At 47.4% G+C, this 21,270-nt stretch overlaps 1 protein-coding gene across 7 annotated transcripts in view; it reads right to left on the bottom strand.

Moving 5' to 3' along the window:
- Positions 1-21,270, bottom strand: part of DGKH (diacylglycerol kinase eta) — a 642,901-nt gene that overhangs the window by 213,562 nt on the left and 408,069 nt on the right. For all 7 annotated transcript variants that reach the window (XM_063952870.1, XM_063952869.1, XM_063952867.1 and 4 more), the window contains one exon: positions 4,473-4,560. In XM_063952870.1, coding sequence (XP_063808940.1) covers positions 4,473-4,560 — 88 coding nt within the window. The remainder of the gene's footprint in view (positions 1-4,472; positions 4,561-21,270) is intronic.

A 21,270-nucleotide genomic window follows, 5' to 3' on the forward strand; every position in this document is an offset into this window, starting at 1 on the left:
AAATTCTGAACCTCAGGGAGGGCAGCCAATTGTTTCAGGAAGAAAATGGAAAAGGACGAAATCTGGACCTTTGCGGATCCCAACCTCAGGCCTATATCCACACCTACAGTCCCAGTTGAAACTCCACTGTAGGATACTTCTTGGATTCACACCAAGATACATAATTTTTTCAAATGCGATGGTAATGTTTAGACGTTACTCCTTTCCTAGCCTTTATCAGGGTAGGAAGACTTTATTCGGAATGCCCTTCCAAGCTAATATCCTGGCGTTCAACCTCCATGCCATCAAACGTAGCCACGGTAAGTCTTGATAAGCGAACGGCCCCTGTTGTAACAGGTCCTCCCGAAGAGGAAGAGGCAGCGGATCTTCCAGCAGAAGACCCAGAAGATCCGCGTACCAAGCCCTTCTTGGCCAGTCCGGAGCAATGAGGATTGCCTGAACTCTTGTTCTCTTTATGAGTTTTAGAACTCTTGGAATGAGTGGAAATGGAGGAAACGCGTACACCGACTGGAACACCCACAGAGACACCAGGGCTTCCACTGCCATGGCTTGCGGGTCCCTTGACCTGGAACAATACCTCCAAAGCTTCTTGTTGAGACAAGAGGCTAACATGTCTATTTGAGGTACACCCCAAGGATATGTCACCTCTGTGAACACCTCCGGATGGAGGCCCCATTTCTCCTGGATGGAGATAGTGTCTGCTGAGGAAATCTGCCAGTTGTCTACTCCCGGAATGAAGATTGCTGACAGCGCCAACGCGTGTTTTTTCTGCCCAGAGGAAGATTCTTGTGACTTCTGACATTGCAGCTCTGCTCTTCGTTCCGCCCTGTCGGTTTACTTAGGCCACCGTCGTTACATTGTCCGACTGCACTTGAATGTCTCAATCTCGCAGAAGATGGGCCGCTTGGAGAAGAACATTGTAGACGGCTTTTAGTTCCAAGAATGTTTATTGGAAGACTGGATTCCAGGCTTGACCACCTTCCTAGGAAGGTTTCCCCGAGTGACTGCGCCCCAGCCCCCCGGAGACTTGCATCCATTGTCAGAAGGATCCAGCCCTGAATCCCAAACCTGCTGCCCTCCAGAAGGTGGGGTAGTTGCAGCCACAAGAGGAGTGAAATCATGGCTTTCGGCGACAGACGTATTCTCTGGTGCATGTGTAGATGAGATCCCGACCACGTGTCCAGGAGATCCAGTTGGAATGACCGAGCATGAAACTTTCCGTACTGTAGAGCCTCGTAAGAGGCAACCATCTTCACCAGAAGGCGAATGCACTGATGAACCGATACCAGGGCTGGCTTCAGGACGTCCTGGACCATTGTTTGAATCACCAACGCTTTCTCCTCTGGCAGAAACACCCTCTGCACTTACGTGTTGAGGATCATTCCTAGAAAAGACAACCTCCTTGTTGGCTCAAAATTTGATTTTGGAAGGTACAGGATCCAACCGTGGTCCCTGAGCAGACGAGTCGTGAGATTAATGGACTGCAACAACATCTCCCTGGACGATGCCTTTATCAGCAGATCGTCCAGATATGGGATTATGTTTACCCCCTGTCTGCAGAGAAGCATAATCTCTGCCATCACCTTGGTGAACACCCTCGGTGCTGTGGAGAGGCCGAATGGCAGCGCCTGAAATTGATAGTGGCTGTCTAACAGTGCAAATCTGTGCGGCAGCCAAATCGGAATGTGGAGGTACGCATCCTTGATATCCAGGGATACCAGGAACTCCCCCCTCCTCCAGACCTGTGATCACCACTCTCAGAGACTCCATTTTGAATTTGAACTCCTTTAGATAGGGGTTCAACACTTTCAAATTCAAAATTGGCCTGACCGAACCATCCGGTTTCGGTACCACGAAAAGATTCGAATAGTAACCCTTGTTTTGCATCTGAGGTGGAACTGGTACAATGACCTGTGACTTTTCCAATTTTTGGATGGCTTCCTGTAGGACAGCCCTGTTTGCCAGCAAAGCTGGTAAGCCTGATTTGAAGAATCGGTGAGGCAGGAGTTCTTGAAACTCCAGCCTGTACCCATGGGAAACAATATCCTGTACACAGGGGTCCAGGCCGGACGACACCCAAATGTGGCTGAACTGTCTGAGCCTCGCCCCCACCGGCCCCTCCTCCAGGCCATGTGGTCCACCGTCATGCTGAGGATTTTGATGTACCAGAAGCAGGCTTCTGGTCCTGGGAAACTGCAGTAGCAGGTTTTTTGGATTTTGCCTGACCTCCTCTAAAGAAGGTGTTAGAAGGCTTGGTCTTTCTTGTTTTAGCTGTCCGAAAGGACTGTGACGTAGCTGAAGAAAAGGGTTTCTTTGGAGCAGGCGCAGCTGAGGGAAGAAAAGGTGACTTACCTGCAGTTGCCGTGGAAATCCACACATCCAACACTTCCCCAAACAGAGCCTGACCTGTGTAGGGTAGGTTCTCCACACATCTCCTGGATTCCGCGTCGGCAGAGTCCTCTGCGAGCTGAGACAGACATGGAAAATATTCATACAGCCATCGTACCCAGGTCTTTCATGGATTCCACCAGAAATCCTGGAGAATCCTGTACGTTACGTAAAAACAATTCAACGTCACTTTTATCCATTGTATCCAATTCCTCAAGTAACGTGCCTGACCACTTTACTATAGCTTTAGATCCATGCACAGGCAATAGTAGGTCGTAGTATCGCCCCTGAAGCCATGTATATGGATTTGAGCGTAGTGTCAATTTTGCGATCAGCCGGTTCTTTTAACGCGGTAGAACACGGGACAGGTAAAACCACCTTCTTTGACAGTCTGGAAACAGATGCGTCAACTATGGGTGGGTTTTCCCATTTCTTCCTATCATACTCAGAGAAGGGAAAAGAAACCAGAACCTTTCTGGGGATCTGGAATTTTTTCGCTGGGTTTTCCCAGGACTTTTCAAATACAACATTTAATTCTTTAGACGCAGGGAAGGTTAGGGAGGCTTCCTTATTATCCGTGAAGTAAGCCTCCTCAATCTGCTCAGGTGTTGCATCAGCAATATTCAACACATCTCTAATGGCCTCAATCATCAACTGCACCCCTTTTGCAAGAGATGCCGCCCCCCGCAGCACATCCCCATCACCGTCTGCAGTGTCAGAATCGGTATCCGTGTCATCTTGCATAATCCGGGCAAGAGCAAGTTTTTGAGGGTGTACACTAGGGGGCCCTGAAGGAACAGCCCCAGACCAAACCGCCATAGAGTTCTGTAAAACCGGCGTTGCAGTCTCAGTCTGTGCTAACCTAGTAGAAATCTGAGAAATCATACCCTTAACAGAGGCAAACCACTCAGGCTCCTTTGCAGGGATCTGTGATAAAACAGTACAATCCTGAGTACATGGAATGGGATCGTCCTGAGAGGAATTATCCTCTGCAGCATATGACACAGAGTCCCTAGACATGTTTTTTTTTTGGGAGACAGCAAACACTCCACACACACACAGGGAAAGGATACATATAGTTTCCCCCCAAGAATGCCAAGAGAGCCACAGAGATTGGAGCCAACCGACACACAGCGATAGAGGGAAGCCACTACCTAGCGCTTACTGTGTACCTTAATAGGTTACACAGTATTTGAACAGCCTCCCCCCTACTACAACCCCCTGGTACTGTACAAGATAGCTGGAGTTGAATTGGAGGGACAGCTCTCCCTAGTGATCTGCAGGCAGGAAAAATGGTGCTGAACGCTGCTGGGTCGGCTCTGAGGAGAAGCTCCGCCCCCTTTCATGGTGCTGCTTCCTGCTCCACTGATCTTTATACTGGCTTGAGGAAAACGCTGGCAGTGTAACCGGGGCCCGACAGACTTCAATACCAGTGTAGGGTACGGCGCTGGCTCAGGGCGCCCCTCACAGCGCTGCACTAAGTACCGCTGAGCCTCCGGAGCGCAGTTAGTACTGCGCTCCCACCCTGTTGCCGCCATCTTCACGCCGGCTCCCCGCTTGCTAGGGGGGCCGGTGACTCACTCGCCACTTCAATCTTCTGGCTCTGTAAGGGGGTGGCGGCATGCTGCGGGGGTGAGCGATCACCTGTGGCGGCGAACGATCATTCCCCTCAGGAGCTCAGTGTCCTGTCAGTAGATAGTGGCTCAGACCCCTTAGGGCGGACACTACTCCCCCCCCTTAGTCCCACGAAGCAGGGAGGCTGTTGCCAGCAGCCTCCCTGTGCCTAAAACTCTTATAAAACAATAAAACTAAAAGAACTCCTATGGAGCTCCCCTAGCTGTGACCGGCTCCTCCGGGCAATTTTTCTAAACTGAGTCTGGTAGGAGGGGCATAGAGGGAGGAGCCAACCCACACTCTCAAACTTTTAAAGCGCCAATGGCTCCTGGTTGACCCGTCTATACCCCATGGTACTAATGTGGAGCCCATCATCCTCTAGGACGTAAGAGAAATATGGTTATTCAATACTCAAAGCTCATTTAACAACGCAAGTCAACAATTTTGGTGTACAAAGAAAGTTCACTAACTTGGCAATCTTCAGATTCCTCTTCTGGAGATATAGGAAGGATAGAGGCCTTTGGTGGTAACTTCAGCTCATAGGACATTATACTCCACCTGCAACACAACAGATTCAATTTGAATAAAGTATTTGATAGCTGCATACTATATAATAAAAGGCTAACACTGCTCATCACTCTATGGGAGGAATTAGTGTGTTTTGCGTGACGGCGACTACTAGATGCTCCCGACGGAGCAATTCAAGTGATGCTCCGGCCACGCACAGCCACCGGTGCTGACATTAATGTTATGTTGTTCTGTAATTTTGACAGGCTGGTAACTAGTACTGTATATTTTTTAATAACTAAATGGAAATACAGGTAAATACACATGAACGTGTAACAGAACAAATCAAAGTAATTCTGTCATAATAGACTGATATATAAAATACTAGAAACTTACTAAATGTTTTATCTCTGGGAACTTACACACTCTCAAATATTTGTGTAAATGCAAGCGATAATTTTGCACACAAAGCAATGGCACTACAGCTAACGTATGCTCCCATTCAAATACAGGACTACACTATAGAAAGTGCATTACTTTTGAGACGAACCAGAAAAAAAAATAAGAATTTACTCACCGGTAATTCTATTTATCGTAGTTCGTAGTGGATGCTGGGTACTCCGTAAGGACCATGGGGTATAGATGGGCTCCGCAGGAGACTGGGCACTCTTAAAAGAAAGATTAGGTACTATATCTGGTGTGCACTGGCTCCTCCCTCTATGCCCCTCCTCCAGACCTCAGTTAGGGAAACTGTGCCCGGAAGAGCTGACATTACTAGGAAAGGATTTGGAATCCAGGGCAAGACTCATACCAGCCACACCAATCACACCGTACAACTCGTGATAACTATACCCAGTTAACAGTATGAACAATAACTGAGCCTCTCTCAACAGATGGCTCATACAATAACCCTTTAGTTAAGCAATAACTATATACATGTATTGCAGAGAGTCCGCACTTAATAATTCTTATTTTCTCTGACGTCCTAGTGGATGCTGGGTACTCCGTAAGGACCATGGGGATTATACCAAAGCTCCCAAACGGGCGGGAGAGTGCGGGTGACTCTGCAGCACCGAATGAGCAAACACAAGGTCCTCCTCAACCAGGGTATCAAACTTGTAGAATTTTGCAAAAAAGTGTTTGAACCCGACCAAGTAGCAGCTCGGCAAAGTTGTAAAGCCGAGACCCCTCGGGCAGCCGCCCAAGAAGAGCCCACCTTCCTCGTGGAATGGGCTTTTAGTGATTTAGGATGCGGCAGTCCAGCCGCAGAATGTGCAAGCTGAATAGTGCTACAGATCCAGCGAGCAATAATCTGCTTTGAAGCAGGAGCACCCAGCTTGTTGGGTGCATGCAGGATAAATAGCGAGTAAGTTTTTCTGACTCTAGCCGTCCTGGAAACAAAGTTTCGGGGCCCGGACTACGTCCAGCAACTTGGAATCCTCCAAGTCCCTAGTAGCCGCAGGCACCACAATAGGTTGGTTCAAATGAAACGATGATACCACCTTAGGGAGAAATTGGGGACGAGTCCTCCATTCTGCCCTTTCCATATGGAAGATCAGATATGGGCTTTTACATGACAAAGCCGCCAATTCTGACACACGCCTAGTCCAAGCTAAGGCCAAAAGCATGACCACTTTCCACGTGAGATATTTTAGCTCCACGGTCTTAAGTGGCTCAAACCAGTGGGATTTTAGGAATCCAACACACGTTAAGATCCCAAGGTGCCACTGGAGGCACAAAAGGGGCTGAATATGCAGCACCCCTGTAACAACGTCCGAACTTCAGGCAGTGAAGCCAGTTCTTTTTGAGAGAAAAAGGGATAGGGCCGAAATCTTGGCCTTTATGGACCCTAATTTTAGGCTTATAGTCACTCCTGACTGTAGGAAGTGCAGGAATCGACCCCCCTGGAATTCCTCTGTAGGGCCTTCCCAGCCACACACCAAGCAACCTATTTTCGCCATATACAGTGAAAAAGTCTTGCTGTCACGTCTTTCCTAGCCTTTATCAGCGTAGGAATAACTGCATCCGGAATGCCCTTTTCCGCTAGGATCCGGCGTTCAACCGCCATTCCGTCCAACGCAGCCGCGGTAAGTCTTGGATCAGACAGGGTCCCTGTTGCAACATGTCCTGACTGAGAGGCAGAGGCCATGGGTCCTCTGAGAGCATTTTTTGCAGTTACGGGTACCGAGTCCTTCTTGGCCAATCCGGAGCAAAGAATATTGGCCCTCATTCCGAGTTGTTCGCTCGCAAGGCGATTTTAGCAGAGTTACACACGCTAAGCCGCCGCCTACTGGGAGTGAATCTTAGCTTCTTAAAATTGCGAACGATGTATTCGCAATATTGCGATTACAAACTACTTAGCAGTTTCTGAGTAGCTTCAACCTTACTCGGCATCTGCGATCAGTTCAGTGCTTGTCGTTCCTGGTTTGACGTCACAAACACACCCAGCGTTCACCCAGACACTCCTCCGTTTCTCCAGCCACTCCCGCGTTTTTTCCGGAAACGGTAGCGTTTTTATCCACACGCCCATAAAACGCCGTGTTTCCGCCCAGTAACACCCATTTCCTGTCAATCACACTACGATCGCCGAAGCGAAGAAAAAGCCGTGAGTAAAAATACTATCTTCATAGCAAAATTACTTGGCGCAGTCGCAGTGCGAACATTGCGCATGCGTACTAAGCAGAAAAACGCTGCGATGCGAAGAAAAATACCGAGCGAACGACTCGGAATGAGGGCCCTTGTTCACACTCCTCCGTTTATTACAATTCTCAGCCCTTGGGTCTGAGAGGAAGAGGAGGGAATATATAGACCGACTGGAACACCCACGGTGTTACTAGTGCGACCACAGCTATCGCCTGAGAGTCCCTTGACCCAGCGTAAAACCTTTTTTATCTTTTTATTGAGGCGGGACGCCATCATGTCCACCTGAGGCAGTTTCCATCAATTTGCAAAACTGCGTGAAGACTTCCTGATGAAGTCACCACTTTCCCGGGTGGAGGTCGTGTCCACTCCCGGAATGAACACTGCTGACAGTGCGCTTACTTGATTCTCCGCCCAGCGAAGAATTCTGGTCGCTTCTACCCTCGCCACTCTGCTCCTTGTGCCGCCCTGGCGGTTTACATGAGCCCCTGCGGTCTGACTGGATCAGAACCGGTTGGTCGCGAAGCAGAAACTCTGCTTGACTTAGGGCGTTGTATATGGCCCTTAGTTCCAGGATAATGATGTGAAGGCAAGTCTGTTGGCTTGACCACAAACCTTGGAATTTTCTTCCCTGTGTAACTGCCCCCCACCCTCGGAGGCTTGCATCCGTGGTCACCAGGACCCAGTCCTGAATGCAGAATCTGCGGCCCTCGAGAAGGTGAGCACTCCGCAGCCACCACAGGAGAGACACCCTGGCCCTGGGGGATAGGGTGATTAACCGATGCATCTGAAGATGTGATCCGGACCACTTGTCCAGTAAGTTCCATTGTCCTTGCATGGAACCAGCCGAAGGGGATGGCCTCGTATGATGCCATCATCCTTCCCAGGACTCGAGTGCAGTGATGCACTGACACCTGTTTTGGTTTTCAATGGATTCCTGACCAGTGTCATGAGCTCCTGAGCTCTCTCTATCGGGAGATAAACCCTCTTCTGGTCTGTGTCTAGGATCATGCCTAGGCGAGGCAGATGAGCTGTAGGAACCAACTGCGACTTTGGAATATATAGAATCCAGTCGTGTTGCCGTTTCACTTCCAGAGAAGGTGATACGCTGTCCAGCAACTGCTCTCTTGATCTCGCTTTTATGAGGAGATCATCCAAGTATGTGATAATAGTGACACCTTGCTTCCGCAGGAGCACCATCATATCCGCCATTACCTTGGTGAAATTGGTAATGACAATCCCGTACCGCAATTCTGAGGTACGCCTGATGAGGTGGATAAATGGGGACACGCAGGTATGCATCCCTTATGTCCCGATTCATTTCAGGCATGCAATGACCGCTCTTAGCGATTCCATCTTGAACCTGAACCTTTTCAGGTATATGTTCAGGGATTTTAATTCAATATGGTTCTAACCGAACCGTCTGGTTTCGGGATTATAACATGGTCGAATAATAACACCCTCTTGTTGAAGGAGGGGACCCTTGACCACCACCTGTTGAAGATACAATTTACGAATTGCAGTTAACACTGGCTCCCTCTCTTGGGGGGAAGCCCGCCGGGTCCTCGTGAGGGGGCATCTTCTCACAGTCCAGCCTGTATCCCTGCGATACAATTTCTATTGCCCAGGGATCTAACAGGGAGTGAACCCACTTGTGGCTGAACTTACGAAGGCGTGTCCCCACCGGGCCTAGCTCCGCCTGTGGAGCCCCAGCGACATGCGGTGGATTTTTGTAGAGGCCGGGGAGGACTTCTGTTCCTGGGGACTAGCTGTGTTGTACAGCTTCTTTCCTCTGCCCCCGGCTCTGACAAGAAAGGACGCACCTCAGACTTTCTTGTTTCTTTATTCGAAAAGCTGCATTTAATAATGTCGTGCTTTCCTAGGCTGTGCAGGAATATAAGGCAAAATATCAGAATTACCAGCTATAACTGTGGAGACCAGGCCCGAGAACCTTTCTCCACACCATCCTCAGCCTTCCATATGCCTCTTAAGTCGGCATCATCTGTCCAATGTATATTCTACAGTACACGTCAAGCAGAAATCGACATAGCTTTTGTCTCTAGGACCCAGTATACTCATGTCCCTTTGGGCATGCTTTATATTTATATATCTATCACTTAAGACAGCATCTTAAAATATTTATATGCATACTAGGGTCTCAATCTCTGCTGATAAGGTACCTGTCCACGCTGCCACAGCGCTATAAACCCATGCCGACACAATCGCCGGTCTGGGTAGTATACTAGAATGTGCACACTATCTGCAGGATCCCTGAGAATAGCTAGTGCAAACAGGACACCCAAGGGGAAGATTCTCAACCCATCCTGGCCCTAGTGGGGAAAGGATACAGCCTGAGAATTCTCTTGTGGGAAGCTGCCGTCTCTTGTCTGGAGATTCCCGCTCTTTTTCCTCATGAGAGGAGGGAAATTTACCTCAGCATTCTTCCCCTTAACATGTGTACTCTCGTGTCAGGGACAGATGAGTCATCAGTGATATGCAAATCATCTTTTATTCCAATAATCATATATTGAATATCTTTTAGCCCTCTTGGCTGTAACTTTGCATTATCGTAGTCGACAGTGGAGTTACTTTGTTATTTTGGATAGTGAACATAGAGAGACTCTGAAGGACTCTGTGACATAGGGACAGACCAGGGTAGATTTCCTTTCTGTTCCCTAACCTTTTGTGCAATAATTTTACCTCAGCACTTACACATATCCAAACAGGTGTCGGCGTTGTTGACGGAGACACCCTCCCACACACTTATCCGCTCTATCACCTCCTTAGAGGAGCCTTTTACCTCAGACATGTCGACACACGCGTACCGACACACCACACACACAGGGGATGCTCTATTTGAAGACAGTTCCCCCACCAGGCCCTTTGGAGAGACAGAGAGAGAGTATGCCAGCACACACTACAGCGCTATATAATACAGGGATGTACACTATACTGAGTGATTTTTCCCCTATAGCAGCTTATATACACAGTTTTGCGCCTAAATTTATGTGCCCCCCCCCTCTCTTTTTTACCCTTTGTGTACCAGGATACTGCAGGGGAGAGCCTGGGGAGCTTCCTTCCAGCTGAGCTGTGAAGAGAAAATGGCGCCGGTGTGCTGAGGAAGAAGGCCCGGCCCCCTCAGCGGCAGGCTTCTGTCCTTTTATGCACTTTAATGGCGGGGGTTAATGCACATATACAGTTTATCAGACTGTATTATGTGCTTTTCGCCAAGTAAGGTAATCTAATTGCTGCCCAGGGCGCCCCCCCCCCAGCGCCCTGCACCCATCAGTGACCGGAGTGTGTGGTGTGCTAAGGGAGCAATGGCGCACAGCTGCAGTGCTGTGCGCTACCTTAATAAAGACCGGAGTCTTCAGCCGCCGATTTTCAACTTCTCTTCGTTCTTCTGGCTCTGCAAGGGGGACGGCGGCGCGGCTCCGGGACCTGACGACCGAGGACTGTGGCCTGTGTTCGATCCCTCTGGAGCTAATGGTGTCCAGTAGCCTTAGAAGCCCAAGCTAGCTGCAAGCAGGTAGGTTCGCTTCTCTCCCCTCAGTCCCACGTAGCAGTGAGTCTGTTGCCAGCAGATCTCACTGAAAATAAAAAACCTAACAAATACTTTCTTTTCTAGGGAGCTCAGGAGAGCCCCTAGGGTGCATCCAGCTCTGGCTGGGCACAGATACTAACTGAGGTCTGGAGGAGGGGCATAGAGGGAGGAGCCAGTGCACACCAGATATAGTACCTAATCTTTCTTTTAAGAGTGCCCAGTCTCCTGCGGAGCCCATCTATACCCCATGGTCCTTACGGAGTACCCAGCATCCACTAGGACGTCAGAGAAAAATAATTATTTTCATCCTTAGATGACCTGTAAATAAATAAAGGTTATGAATGGCTATGCTTCCATCAATGAAGCTACATTGGGTGTATCCACCTCCCTATTCAAACTAAATAGATGATTGTGTTTCATCATCCTTAGATTTAGAGTGACTTGGTAAGGTGCATCACAGTCATATATGCCATGGCATTGCATCTACCACTGTTTTTGCTGAACAGATAAAACACCCTTCTTCCAGAAGAAAAGTCACTGAACAGATACATAGATACATTTATATCCAGCATGTCTAGGGTAAAAATATTACACCGATACATGACTGGGTTTAGTGCCAAGTGGGGGCACTGCCATCCTTGCAGATACTCCTTCTGTCAGAAGACAGATTACAAGACATAGGGTAAAGATGCTCACAAATGGGCTGAAGAGGTTCATGGATAACTGACATACATAATGTTCCTACCAATCACCAAATCTAAGGATTAAACCTGCAAACATTAAATCCCATGCAACTGACCTGATATACGATTACATTCTCAGCTCTGCTGTGAGGTACACATAACAAGCATACAGATCATTGCTGCACTTGCTCCGAACAGCACGTCAGGTCCCATGAGACTCTGCTAACATATCAGGCGTCTCTCTTGCATCTTTTTACTAGAAAATGCATCTTAGTCACAAAGCAATGCGACTGTGACGCACCGGGATACTGTGCGGATTAATTTGATATACAGTACGACACCAGTATATCTTTGTGCAACTGAATCTCTGAATATGTATACGAAGCGCTGGAATGCTTTTTACCATGCAAAGTTCCACTGTGCACCAGATACAGACTAAGTCGCGCACAGACATGTGTGTAGTGCCGTGTATCAAATAAATCAGCGCAGTGACCTGGTGTGTCCTAGATGTATTGTGTTTCGACTAAGATGCATTTTCAGCCAAAAAAAAAAGGACACCCCACGACTAGCGGAGTTGCACGGAACCTGGCGGCTCACTCAGGATCCGGTCTGAAGATCTACACTGTCAGCTCGACAATGTTTAGGTTGACCACTATGGGTCGACAGTCACTAGGTCGACAGGGTCTGAAGGTCGACAGGGTTTCTAGGTCGACATGTGATACCCCTCCAATGCATAACCTAGTCCTTAGGCTGCTCCTCCATCCCCCTGCCCCATGCCTTGGACATCTCTGCTTTGCTCGCATACCACCATCAGGCTTACCTGCTTGCACCTCATGTCATCTGTCTGTTGCCCCTCCCCACTAGATTGTTAGCTCTTCAGAGCAGGGCCCTCTTTCCTCTTGTCTAAACCCTCTTCTTGACACATTTCACTCAGCGACCATCTTTACCTGCTTTCTCTCCTGCTGGTAAAGGCACATCTCTATCTATGGCCGCCAGCCCCAAGTAGTACAATGATTGCTCCTTCGCTACTTACATCTAAGCTGTATTATGTTTTGAGAATTGTGTTGCTCTTTGTTACCTGCACTCCATTTTTGTTATTTATTTACTGTTATGCTAAGTTTTGTCTCCCTGTACTGTCCTTTGTACGGCGCTGCGAAACACTTGTGGCGCCCTATAAATAAAATGTAATAATAATAATAATAATAGGTCGACATGAGTTTTTCAAAAAATATACGTTATGGTAAGAACTTACCGTTGATAACGTGATTTCTTTTATGTCCACAGGATTATCCACAGGATAACATTGGGATATTGTCGAGCGACAGCGAAAATGGCACCAACACGGTCACGAGCCTTCTGGCCTCCCAGGATGCATTGGGGCCTCCACTATATAGTCCCGCCCACTGACTCAGTCAGATCAGTTCTTTCCACAGCGATTTTAGGCAGGAACATTAGGTAGAGACCTGTACAGGCGATAAGAACACACATGCACACCCTTCCATACAAGAAGGAAGAGGTTTTAGTGATTGTCTAGATCCTCAAATCAGATGCGTCAGAGTGGGATCCTTGTGGATACCTGTGGACATAAGAGAAATCACGTTATCAACGGTAAGTTCTTACCATAACGTATATTTCTCTGGCTGGGTCCACAGGATTATCCACAGGATAACATTGGGATTCCCAAAGCCATTTTAGTGGTGGGGACGCTCCTGATTGCACAGGAGGACCTTTCGCCCGAAGTCTGCGTCATGAGAGGCAAAAGTATCAAAGGCATAATGTCTGATGAATGTGTTTATGGAAGACCATGTGGCTGCCCTACATATCTGTTCTGCTGAAGCACCCTGCTGTGCTGCCCAAGAAGGACCTACCTTACGTGTAGAGTGTGCAGAGACATTAGCTGGAATAGGGAGATCTGCATGAGAATAAGCTTCTGATATAACCATTCAGAGCCATCTCGCCAGCGTCTGTTTACTAGCAGGCCAACCTCTCCTATAAAATCTGTAGAGGATGAAGAGAGAATCTGTTTTCCTGATGGCACTAGTACGATCTATGTAGATTCTTAAAGCCCGGACCACGTCCAGCGACGCTTCTCCCGCAGATAGTCCCGATACCTGAAAAGCTGGGACTACAATTTCTTCATTCAGGTGAAACTTTGATACCACCTTTGGAAGATAGCTAGATCTCGTTCTGAGAACTGCTCTGTCTGGAAAAAAACTTAGGAAAGGAGACTTACATGATAATGCTCCTAAATCTGACACTCTTCTGGCTGACGCCATTGCCAGTAAAAAAAGAACTTTAACCGTTAACCACTTAAGATCTGCTCTCTAAAGTGGTTCAAACAAATGACCCTGGAGAAATTTAAGAACTAAATTCAAATCCCAGGGAGCTGCAGGAGGAACAAATGGAGGTTGAATATGTACTACTCCTTGGAAAAATGTACGTACATCCTGTAAATCAGCAATCTTCTGCTGAAACCTTACAGTCAACGCCGAGACTTGCACCCTCAAGGAAGCCACTTTCAACCCTTTATCCAATCCTGCCTGAAGGAAATCTAAAATCCTAGCTACTTTAAAAGATCTTGGATTGTAAATTTTTCCAGTACACCAGTGAATATAGGTTTGCCATATTCTATGATACACACGGGCCGAAGAAGGCTTTCTTGCTCTAAGCATGGTTTGGATTACTTGTTTCGAAAATCCTTTAGTCTCTAAGATAGAGGTTTCAACAGCCACGCCGTCAAAGATAGGCGATCCAGATGATGTGATAACAAGGACCCTGCATTAACAGATCTGGACGTTGAGGGAGCAGTATCGGTGTTTCCACTGACATTCTCAACAGATCTGTGTACCAATGCCTACTTGGCCAAGCTGGAGCTATTAGAATAATTGCTCCTTTTGCCTGTTTTATCTTTCTCACAACTCTGGGTAACAGAGATATCGGAGGGAACAGACATGCCAGCTGAAACCTATATTCTACTGACAGTGCGTCTACCAGGACCGCTCCTGGGTCCCTTGTTCTTGATCCGTACCTCGGAACATTGTTGTTTAGACGAGACACCATAAGGTCTATCTCCGGTAGACCCCATCTGTTCACCAGTGTCTGAAACACTTCCGGGTGTAGTGCCCATTCGGTTTCCTGAATGGTGTGCCGACTGAGAAAATCAGCTTCCCAATTTAGTACACCCGGGACAAATACTGCTGACATTGCCGGGAGATGGAGTTCTGCCCATCTTAGAATAGGAGTTACTTCCTCCATCAGACTCTTGCTGTGAGTTCCTCCTTGATGATTGAGGTATGCTACTGCCGTCGCATTGTCTGAGCGGATCTGGACTGGTCTTTCTTGTAGACTGTCCTTTGCCTGAACTAGAGCCAAATAAACTGCCCTTATCTCCAACAGATTTATCGGCAGGCGACTTTCCCTTGCGGTCCATTTTCCCTGGAACCATAGGCTTCCGAGTACCGCCCCCCAGCCTTGCAGGCTGGCATCTGTTGTCAGGACTTGCCACTCTTTTATCCAAAAGGGTCTCCCCTTGTTTAAATGGTCTGTCTGTAGCCACCACGCTAGAGACCCTTTTACATTTACTGGAATCTTTATCATCTGCTTCTTTATCGTTTGATGATTTCCGTTCCATTTGGTCAAAATCAGATGCTGCAATGGTCTGGAGTGGAATTGCGCACATTCCACCATGTCGAAGGTTGATACCATCAGACCCAACAGTCGCATTGCTGCATGGACTGACATTGTCTGGGCTTGCAACGCTTCCTGAGCCATGACTTGCACTTTGACTATCTTTTTCTCTGGCAAGAGAACTTTCTGTAGGTCTGAATCCAATATGGCCCCCAAATGAACCATCCGCTGTGACGGATTCAGAGACGACTTCTCCCAATTTATGAGCCACCCGAGTCTCTGTAAACAAACTATCGTCTGTTGAAGATGGCTCAACAGTAAATCTTGCGACTGTGCTAAGATTAACAGGTCGTCGAGGTATGGGAATATTCTTATCCCCTGCTTGCGCAGACAAGCTGCCATAACCACCATGATCTTGGTAAACACCCTGGGTGCTGTAGCTAGCCCGAAAGGCAGAGCTTGGAACTGGAAATGTTCCTGGAGGATGGCAAACCTTAGGTAACACTGATGTGACAGTGCTCTAGGCACATGTAGGTAAGCATCCCGTACATCCAGAGATACCATGTAATCTCCCGGTTCCATAGCCAACATTATGGAGCGTAACGTCTCCATGTGGAACTTCGGGATCCATATGTATTTGTTCAACATTTTCAGATTTAGAATTGGTCGATATGACCCATTTGGTTTCTGGATTAGAAATAGATTGGAGTAATACCCCTGTCCCTTTTGTGATGGAGGTACTGGGACAATCACACCTGACTGCAGTAATTTTTGGACTGCTTCTTGCAGGGCATTGGCCTTCGACTCTATACGAGACGGCTGGTGCAAAAAAATCTTTGAGGAGGCTGCCTCCTGAACGGGAACCCATACCCCTGAGATACTACCTTCTGCACCAAGGCATCTGCTGTTGACTGTTGCCATATGTGTGCAAATTGAAAGAGTCGGCCCCCAACCCTGGAATCCTCCAGGCGGAGGCCCGTCTCTTCAGGCTGAGGGTTTCTGTTCAGGTTTGGAAGCTGGCTTTTTGCTAGCCCACTGCTTCCTACCCCTGGATTTAAACTGGGGTTGTTTAGGCTCCTCTTTTGCTTTCGCTTTGCTTTGCCAACGAAAAGAGCGAAATTTTAAACCCTTGGACTTAGGGTTATAGGTAGCCGGAAATCTGACCTTTTTCGATTCAGCCTCTGATTCTAGGATATCCGATAAAGGTTTTCCAAATAATATATTACCCACAAAAGGCAATGCTTCCAATTCTTTCTTGGATTCCGCATCTGCCTTCCAGGTACGTAGCCAAATTGCTCTGCGAGCGACTACTGTCAAGGCTGAAGCTTTAGAAGCAACTGTACCTACATCAATTGCTGCTTCTTCCAAATACTGGGCAGATTGTCTTAAACGGCAAAAACGATCCTCTTGCTCCCCCGAAGGAGAAGGGATGCTGTTCTCTAGTTCCTCTATCCATTCGCCCATAGCCTTTGCTACCCAGGCCGAAGCCATAGCAGGTCTTACCACTGCTCCTACTAGAGAAAAAATATTTTTCAAAAGGCTCTCTACCATTCTGTCTGTGACATCATTCAAAGAGGTAGATGACAGTGGTAAAGCAGATTTATGCACGAGTCGCAGAACATGTGCATCTACTTTTGGAGGAACTTCTCTCTTCGAACAATCCCCAGCAGGAAATGGATAATAAGAATCTCATCTCTTAGTAATCTTATACTTTTTACTGGGCGCTGCCCAAGACTCATCCATCATTTCTGTCAACTCATCTGACGCTGGAAATTCAGCCTTCACTGATTTTGTTCGTTTAAATACAGGTGCTTTTGCTTTTAACGCGGTCTTGGCTGGCTCTTCCAAAGAAAGCACAGCCTTCACGGCATTAATATTAATAAGTTCAGCTACATCTTCTGAACTAAAGCTCTGCGACTGATCATCATACGGAGTTGAATCTATTGTTTCCTCATCATCATCCGATGTATCATCTTGTGTAGTCTGCCACACAGACGTATCGGTCTTAGTCTTACCTGCCCCTTGGTTGCTTGTAGAGGCTACTGGAACCAAACCATAGGAAGGGAGCTGCATGTATGGGTTCATAGTGTAACCTAACCCTTGAGGTGGTGCTACCGGAGCTAACCTGTCCGCTATTCAAGACAGAGTCTTTGCGAACATATTCCATGGCTCTGTTGGTGGTTGAACCAACTCCTGTTTTTTACTTCGCTGAAAAGCGATACAGTTTGCACACAACCCCTCATAAGTGACCAATTGATTCATATCAATTATCCCTGACTTACAAGATAAGCATGTTAGGGCTATAGGAGTGCTTGATAAATTCTCCTCATCACTTTTTCCGCTCACAGACATGGTATTAACCTGTTATAGACTACACAATTTGTGACTGAAGAACACCCTATATGTCAGTATATAGAGGTGAAATCAATCTGACCACAATGCACCTGATTTGAGGGTCAGAACAGGACTGACATTACATAGAAAAGTCAGCACACATACTAGCAGTCAGTCACATGTTAAAGCATTAAATATTGTCATATGAGAATACAACCTCCAAAACAACTTATACATAAGTAGGAAAATTGTACTTCTGTTTTAACTGGTTCTATTTTCAACATAACATGCAGAAAACACAGTAATATACAGGTCTCATATGCAATAGGTACTAAAAATTAACAATGCATACTAAGAAGTGGAGAGAATTTCTAGTACTGTATACCCTGCCTCCAGAGAGCGGGATACAGGGAGACTCACCACACTTCCATATCCAAGCAAATACGCTCGTAAGACGCTGAGTGGATTCAGACGCTACTGGTGTACACTGCCGCTCTTGATAACGGATAACGGACACAGATGCTCACCAACGGACACGGACGCTGAGCGACTTCCACGTGTATGCAGACGCTAAGGCCTGCGACTCGGTCTGGGCGGGTTTATATCCAGTGTACACAACCGCAGTGTCTAAGCTGCGACCGAGTACCCTCGTGGTAGTGTCTGAGCCGGAAGTGAGGTCATTTAGTTCATGAAACGAGAGACGCGCGGGAACTGGCCATGAACTCGGAGAAGGGACGGCCAGGAGAGCGTCTCAATCCCCCTGTTGACTTAAACTCCCAGGATCGCGGCCTCTACCTAGTCCTGGCGCCTATGATCCCCAGAGCGTAGCGCTGTCACACTCGAGATGTTCGGCGCATCAACACACTGTTTGTAATCTCCACCAAAATCAGTGTAGCTGTGTCCTGACCCCTCTAGTAAGAGGAAGTCCATAGACTCACCGTCTCCCCAAGCTCCGACCACAGCCTGGTTACGTCTGCTGGACCTGCTAGAACATCCGACACAGACGCCCGTCGAGACAGCACTGATACCCGAAGGTAAGCGTTGTTGCGACATGGTGGGGAGTTGTTGGAGCGACTCTTTCTAAATATGCATTTAAGACGCTGTTAAGAGAAGTTGCTCTAAAAAAACATTTAAGTAAGTCTATAAAAATAAAGTAATGAAAACTTGAGGCTGCATTCACAGCAGCCCTGTGACCATGCGGCTTCCTGCCGCACCAAGCAAAAAACTGATCTGACTGAGTCAGTGGGCGGGACTATATAGTGGAGGCCCCAATGCATCCTGGGAGGCCAGAAAGCTCGTGACCGTGTTGGTGCCATTTTCGCTGTCGCTCGACAATATCCCAATGTTATCCTGTGGATAATCCTGTGGACCCAGCCAGAGAAAAAAAATCTTTTTTTTGAACTTTTTCATACTTAATGATCCACGTGGACTACGATTGGAACGGTAATCTGTGCCGAGCGAAGCGAGGCACGGCGAGCCATGCGAGGGGACACGGTGCACTAATTGGGCTTCCTGGTCATTGTACGGAGAAAACGACACAAAAAAACCCATGAAAAACTGTCGACCTAGCACATGTCGACCTAGAAACCCTGTCGACCTAAACATTGTCGACCTAGACACTGTCGATTTGATGATCCACACCCGGCTCACTCGTGCCAGGCATCTTGCACTGCATAACGTATGGAGGCTAGATGTATGAGGGCCCACCTGCAAGTCAGTCTTAAAATACAGAAAATATGCCCAAATTGGGAAGTAAGGCAACATTATCACAGAAACAACAGACACAAAAACAATGTTACGTTCTAATGCTTCAGCTGCTGGAGGATGACCACAGCACAATCAATAACTCAGCTAAAACAGCATCAGAACATTGTAAACAACTCAATTTATCCGATAACCATTTAATCTCAGACAAACTCAATTTCTTTGAAGGATGTAATAGTTTTAAGATTTAGACAGATTAAATATCTGCTAAACTCACTCACTTAAAACCCTGTGCACATGAAGTCACCAAGTATACTGATACTACAAAGTGTACCACACAAAATCTTCATCTCACAGACAACTCTGGGAATGAGATTGTGCAGTATGACAAGATCACTCTGAACAAATCCATTTGCTCCTATATCCATGTAAACATTCATTCCTTACATTCCGAAATAATAGGGGATGGGGAGGCGTAGAGCAACTTTCTTACAAAGTGACACAGGGCACTGTGGGGTGTTAGTTCTACAAGAGGAACCTGATGATGAGGAGGAGGATGAGGATGAGGAGAGTTAAGTAGTTATTAAATTGTGCCACTTGGTAATTAATACTCATGTGCTCCAGCTAAGAAATATGGAAAACAAAAACATGCACCATTAGAAGTGGATTTGGGAGACACTGGATTAAAGGATTACATAGACACGAATAACAACAGAACCAGGAGACAGAGGCTCTAGAGTGACAATATAATCATTACAATAACACTGTTGCGAAGATCAAGCAATGTTAAAGTGGTATGGGGGGGCAGATTTATTAAGCATGGAGAAGTGATAAAGTGGAAGGTAATAACGCACCAGTCAGCTCCTAACTGTCATTTTCAAACCCAGCCTGTAACAAGGAAGTTAGGAGCTGATTGGCTGGTACTTTATCACCATCCACTTTATCACTTCACCAGGCTTAATAAATCTGCCCCATGGTCTCATGTAACCTCTGGTGTGCTGATGTGATTCTGGCTGTAGTTGGGAAAATAAATATGTCTTCCCACAAGCCTACTAATGTAAGATTGACAACACTCAGGCACAATGGGGGTAATTCCTGATGGCTGCTGTGCATTTTCGCACAGAGGGTGATTACGTCCAAACTGCGCATGCACCGCAATGCGCAGGCGCGTCGCACGGGTACAAAGCGGATCGCCGCTCAGCTATGGGTTTGTGCGACAGATCCGTTCGCAAGGAGATTGACAGGAAGAAGGCGTTTGTGGGTGTCAACTGATCATTTTCAGCGAGTGTCTGGAAATACGCAGACGTGTCCATGCATTTGCAGGGAGGGTTCCTGACGTCAATTCCGGTCCCGGACAGGCTGATGTGGTCACAGCGGCTAAGTCAGTCCTGGGTTGCGCAGAGACTGCACAAGATCTGCTTGTACAGCTCTGCTACACATGCGTTCGCACTCTTGCACAGCTAAAATACACTCCCCCTGTAGGCGGCGACTATCTGATCACAGCAGTGCAAAAATAAGATTTTACTTACCGGTAAATCTATTTCTCGTAGTCCGTAGTGGATGCTGGGGACTCCGTAAGGACCATGGGGAATAGACGGGCTCCGCAGGAGACATGGGCACTTTAAGAAAGAATTTAGATTCTGGTGTGCTCTGGCTCCTCCCTCTATGTCCCCCCTCCAGACCTCAGTTAGAGAAACTGTGCCCGGAAGAGCTGACAGTACAAGGAAAGGATTTTGGAAATCCAGGGCAAGATTCATACCAGCCACACCAATCACACCGTATAACTTGTGATAAACTTACCCAGTCAACAGTATGAACAACAACAACAGAGCATCAGTTCAACCCTGATGCAACAATAACATAGCCCTTATTGCAGCAATAACTATATACAAGTATTGCAGAAGAAGTCAGCACTTGGGACGGGCGCCCAGCATCCACTACGGACTACGAGAAATAGATTTACCGGTAAGTAAAATCTTATTTTCTCTAACATCCTAGTGGATGCTGGGGACTCCGTAAGGACCATGGGGATTATACCAAAGCTCCCAAACGGGCGGGAGAGTGCGGATGACTCTGCAGCACCGAATGAGCAAACACAAGGTCCTCCTCAGCCAGGGTATCAAACTTGTAGAACTTTGCAAAAGTGTTTGAACCTGACCAAGTAGCCGATCGGCACAGCTGTAGGGCCGAGACCCCTCGGGCAGCCGCCCAAGAAGAGCCCATCTTCCT

This window comes from Pseudophryne corroboree, chromosome 2 (assembly GCF_028390025.1).
Source record: "Pseudophryne corroboree isolate aPseCor3 chromosome 2, aPseCor3.hap2, whole genome shotgun sequence".
In the NCBI taxonomy this organism is placed as follows: Eukaryota; Metazoa; Chordata; class Amphibia; order Anura; family Myobatrachidae; genus Pseudophryne; species Pseudophryne corroboree.